The sequence below is a fragment of the Quercus suber genome, unplaced genomic scaffold (assembly GCF_002906115.3).
Source record: "Quercus suber isolate HL8 unplaced genomic scaffold, Cork oak 2.0 scaffold_25, whole genome shotgun sequence".
Taxonomy (NCBI): domain Eukaryota; kingdom Viridiplantae; phylum Streptophyta; class Magnoliopsida; order Fagales; family Fagaceae; genus Quercus; species Quercus suber.
In genome coordinates, this window is record NW_027069490.1 from 1150880 (window position 1) to 1156413 (window position 5534).

General features: G+C 29.6%; 1 protein-coding gene across 1 annotated transcript; it reads left to right on the top strand.

Moving 5' to 3' along the window:
* The first annotated feature begins 1250 nt into the window (after positions 1 to 1250).
* Positions 1251 to 2899, top strand: LOC112004478 (LOB domain-containing protein 24-like). The gene is made up of 2 exons (XM_024036735.1): positions 1251 to 1406; positions 2537 to 2899. The coding sequence occupies exons 1-2, from the start codon at positions 1251 to 1253 to the stop codon at positions 2897 to 2899; spliced, it is 519 nt and encodes a 172-aa protein (XP_023892503.1).
* The last annotated feature ends 2635 nt before the right edge of the window (positions 2900 to 5534 follow it).

Below are 5534 nucleotides of genomic sequence, written 5' to 3' on the forward strand. Positions count from 1 at the left end.
AAGTTAGCCCACACCCTCGCTAGAAGAGCAGTTTCATCTGCGGGTTTAAATGTTTGGGTAGAAGAGCTATCCTTTGATTTGGAGAGTGTATTCCAAACTGACTTTTCTTAATTTCTAAGAGCTTACTTTTTTCTATCAAAAATAAAATTAAAAAAAAAAAAAAAAGGAGAAATCTAAGAGCATCTTCAGCAAATTCATCAAATTTTTGTACTATTTGGAGAATGAACAGTGACTTTTATCTTTATCTACCAACTTTTTCAAATACACTTTCTAATAGATTCTCTATCTCATTTAAATATTATTTCTTCATGCATTATTTATTCTTTTTTTAACAACTACACATCTTCTAATATTTTTTTATTCAACACCTAATTATTATAATAGAAAAAAAGTATTTGAAGAATGAATAGTAGCTCATTAGACTTGATGGGCTACTGTTCATTAGCCAAAAAAAAAAATCTAGCTATACCGAAGTTGTTGGAGCATAAACAGTGCACAAATTCTCTAAATTTTAGCTAATAAAGTCGGATACCAAAACTGTTGGAGATGTTCTAAAGCTTCACAAAGTTTCCTTATTTGTGGAAGCTATTTTAGAAAAAAAGTAGCCGTTTGTAGCTTTCCAAGAATAAAACCACAAGCATATATGTCTCTAGATGTCACCATCGTATAAGCCTGTCACCATTATACCAACTTTGCTTTTTTTCTTTGATAAAGGAGAAATCTAAAGCTTCACAAAGTCTCCCTATTGGTGGAAGCTATCTTAGAAAAAAAAAAAGTTGCTGCTGGTGGCTTTTCAGGAATAAAACCATAAACATAGGTGTTGTTCCTATCACACACGTGTTGTTCCTGTCACCATTATATAAAACCTGTCAGTATTATATAAAAAACAAAACTTATATATAGTATTTTAGAAGTTATTTCTTAGATTCTCTTCTTAAGATTTTTTTATGTGGCTATTTAACTAAAAAATAAACTTTCATCCTATAGACAAAACTTAGGTACAGTATCTTAAGTGTTGGTCCTTAGGTTTTTCTCTTAGAATTTAGTCATGTGACTACTTAACTAAAAATTATACTTCCATCCTATGAGAAAAAATCTACATGACAGAATTTTAAGAGGAGAGCCTAAAGAACAACACCTAAATACTTTACCTAAATCCTGCCCTATAAATATATAGAAACCAAATCTCTTCTTGAGAATAATTAGAAGTTTTGAAAGAAATCTTTGAGTAGATTCTTTAAAATTTCACGATGTCCCATTCAACTAGATGTGCAGCGTGCAAATCTTTGAGAAGGAGATGCCCTAAAGATTGTGTTCTTGCACCATATTTTCCTCCAACCAATCCACAAAGATATGCTTGTGTTCACAAAATCTTTGGTGCGAGCAACGCTACCAAAATGCTAGAGGTATGAACAAATATATATATGTATATATACACACACGTTACTAGTAACATATTTTTCATTTACTAATTAGTTAATACAAAGGTATTAATATAGAGGAGGGATTAATATTTCAGCTTGTTTGTCGTTCACTTAAAAGCTATCTATCTTGTAGAAATAATCACACAGATGGTGTTAATGATATCTTTAAGATGTTTCTTAATGGATTCTTTCTCTAATGCATCTTTGATTGGTAAATAAAGCCAAAGAAGATAACAAATGACACTGATTTACTTTTTATTTATTTAATTAATTACGTACTCTAGGTTTTCTTTTAATCATTGATTTTTTTTTTTTTTTTTTTTTCAGTATTAGTAGGTAAACAAATTTTACCCATTGTCTAGATATAAAGAACATTACAGAATCGACACTCGTGACTAAGAGCAAAAACCTTACTATAATAATAATGCAAAGATGATATGTTTTGTACTATTACCAACTATTGTTAGTGTTGTTCTTCAGTTCTTACTTTGTGCTAGGAAATGGAGAGAAGATTCAAGTTCGACTGATACACATAAATAAAACAATCGCTTATATAATCAATATGAATGTTGAACGTTTTACTTCCCTCTTTTTTCCTATCATTGTAAGCTTTGAGTTCATCATTTTATGTTAATATCAAATTTGTTTAATACCATTTCCTCCTAAATTTTCTTGAAACAACACTTGAGAAAAATCTTCATTATTATTTTAGAATTAAGTTATTTGAGCAACTAATTTAATATTTGACTCTACTCCTGTTGCAATTTTTTTTATTATTCTTGTAGCCGTTTGACATTTTCCATATATATACTCTTTGTCAACTTTTAATTCCTGTCACAACAAAGCATAAGTGCAACATCATTTGAAATAGATTCTTTGTCAAATTAAATTCCCTGAGTAATTAATGATTTTCATTTGACAAAAAAGTATTCCAAAATTATTTTACTTTGAAATTGATTAGTAGTGCATTTTTAACTAAGCTACTTATACTTATTACTTCAAAATTTAGTCCCTTATAGCTGTTCGTCTCTCTAGTTTATTTACCCAAAAACAAAAAAACAAAACAAAACAAGAAAGCTGGTTTCAATTTTTTTCATCATTTGGCATTGCAGCAACTTCCACTGCATTTAAGAGCTGTGGCAGCGGATTGCATGTCTTTCGAAGCAAGTTCACGTGTCGAAGACCCAGTATATGGAAGTTTTGGGATAATCTCTCAACTCCAAAAACAAATAATTGAGGCTCAGTCTGAGCTAGTGAAGACAAAGGGTGAAATAGCCTTTCATAATGCACAACAACAACAACTACTACAACAACAACAAATGCAGCAGCTGCAAATGATTCATGCTATTGCCCAAGAAGTTGAAGATCAGCCGTTATGGCTCAGTTCAAGTCAACAAGATCCTTTCCCCAACGTAAATCAACAGCTACTTGAAGACTACAACTATTCCAGTACTTTCTGTGGCTTTGAATTTTGAGCAAATTATAAGTTTAGTTTATCAACGAGAGATGGTAAGGATATTACAAATAATTTAGATATTGGTGTATTATGTCATTGAGGTAGTACTAATTAATCACTTGAACTCTCTCTTTTGTATTATTTGTTTTCTTCTTAGTTTTCAAGGTATTTGAAAATACTTAACTAGTTGCATTCAATTACCAACTGCCTTACAGCATATTAACCAAAAAAAAAAAGGAATATTTACATCAATCTACATGTCTCTTAGGATAATGACAGTAATTATAAAGTGCACAAAACTAATAATACAAAAAGAGAAAGTTCAAGTGAACTTTTTATATTTTTCATAAAATAAAATAAAAAAATCCTAGAAAGAATCTAAAATCTATGTCGTCTTAATAGAATAAGAAAATTATTTTATATTCCCCTAACTAGAGCAAAGTGGTCCCCTTCTATTTATAGTAAGGCCAGAGAACTTGGATCAGTAAGTACAGAATGAAAAAGTGTTGAGTTTTATATATTTTTGTTTAAAAACTACACACAGTAGTCTGTCGGTAATTAGTGATAATATTATTTATATGTAAAATTGCTATAATAATTGTCCATATATTTATAGTAATTTAATTTATGTGTAAATGATTTTTTTTTTTTCTCTCCTCCGTCTTACTCTTCCCCTCTGTCTTCTTCTGTCCGCAAAACCACCCCTGCCCCAGCCTCAACCACTGATAAAGGTAGTACCACCCAAATACTAAAACCCAAAAACTAAAATGAGTAATAACCCATCATAGAACCAGCCAAAACCAGATGAAATCAAACCACAAAATTAACCAAAATCCATATGAAGTCAAGTGAGGACCATGGCGGCGCTACATCAAGATCGGAGGTGACATTGGGTCGTTGCAACTGGGCTTGCTTGGGTTGTTAGCGGCTTTGTGATGATGGAGGCAGTGTGATGATGGTGGCGGTGAGATTGGTTCAAGTTTGAGGAATTTGCCGAAAATCTGCCCACAACAGCGGAGAGATGCACCCAATCTGCCCAAAACCACCACCCAAAATCAAACTGAAATTGCAAACCTAAAATCACCGTCCATAGTCAAATCCAAATTCAAAAAAAAAAATAAAAAGAAGGTTCAGAGAAAAAGAAGAAAGGAGAAGGAAAATGAGAAAAACAAAGAGAGAGAAGGTTTAGAGAAAAAGAAAGAAAGAGTTGGCATCTGTTTAAAGGTGGGTGGGGCCAGCTGCGTAGGTGTTAAATAATAAAAAAAAAATGTAAGAAAAATATTACTGTATTTAAATAAAAGATGGTGTATGATAAAAATACAACAACAAACATTCGGCTCCCTTTCTCTTTTTGCAAAAATTATTTTATTAGTTTATTTCCAGAAGAGTACCATAATACTATTACAAATAATTAGATACATTTTTAGAATAAAACTTCCTTTTAAAATTAGAAATCACTCTACTAATAGTATTAATAAGTTTTCTTTTCTAAATTAGATAATATCTTTTCCTTCCTTTGTACTCTCTATCAAGCGAATTATGAAGGAGCAGTTTTCTCAAACCAAGGTACAGATGGTATTGGCAACAATGCTATTGCAGTGATGAGTTGCCTAGTGTATCATTGAAATTCACTGAACTTATAAACCAATGAATTTCCCATGAATATATTATGTAAACTAAACAAAAAGACAAAAACAAAAAAATTTACATCATTATTTTTTATATTTATAATCATTTAAAGAATTCTTCTTATATTTTATGTTCTCATTTTTAGATTTTTTATAGGTAAAAAAAAAATATGTAAATATGACTATATTTATCTTAAATCATATATCATGTGCACAATGATTTCTTCTAAAAACAAATGTGCACAATTATTAGTAAGCCACATGAATATTATATAAAACATTTTTTTCAACAATTTGTTTACAACAAATTAGTCCAAGACTGTGATTAAATAAAATCTAAATCACATAGATATGTTATCAAAACAATTGAAGGCTAGATCTAATAACGAAAAAAAGGAATTAAATTTAGACTTTATTACATTTTGTACGATAGTAATGAGTAATGACACTCAATCTCTTTGGATGCTGCGTGTCCTCAATCAATTTTACTTCTTTTTTTTTAACCATTGTGCAAAAAAATTTATCTATATAATCATATAAGAGTCTATTTTTTTATTAGCAAAAATACTATTTTGGTCTCTATATTTTTTGTTCCTACCATTAACTCATTAAAAAAATTAAAATTACAAATTAAAAATTACAAAAAAAAAATTTAATTCCTCATTTAAACAAAAAAATAATAATAATAATAATTGTATGGATTTTTTTGTTTGTTTGGTTTTTTCACTTTCTTGCTAACCAATCACACAATATATCCAAAACAAATTAATCTGTAATTCATTTTCTTTTCTTTTTGTGAACTTTCTTAATAACCAAACACAGCACACCCTTCTTATACAGACAACAAATAACCTAGAAAAGCAACATCCATTTGTGTATTGAAACACACAAATCTAATGGTGTTGGTAATGTCTCTTTTTATTTTACACAATCACTTTTCAATACTCACATCAAATTATCTATTTTAAAAGTAATTTCAATAAAATTTATAGTAACCTTAACTTTTTTGAATTAAGTTCAATATAG

Excerpts from the sequence above, each read along its gene's own strand:
- LOC112004478 (XM_024036735.1), top strand. The coding sequence starts at position 1,251 with ATGTCCCATTCAACTAGATGTGCAGCGTGCAAATCTTTGAGAAGGAGA. Across the intron at positions 1,407-2,536 it reads ACGCTACCAAAATGCTAGAG|CAACTTCCACTGCATTTAAG; the intron begins GTATGAACAAAT and ends TTGGCATTGCAG.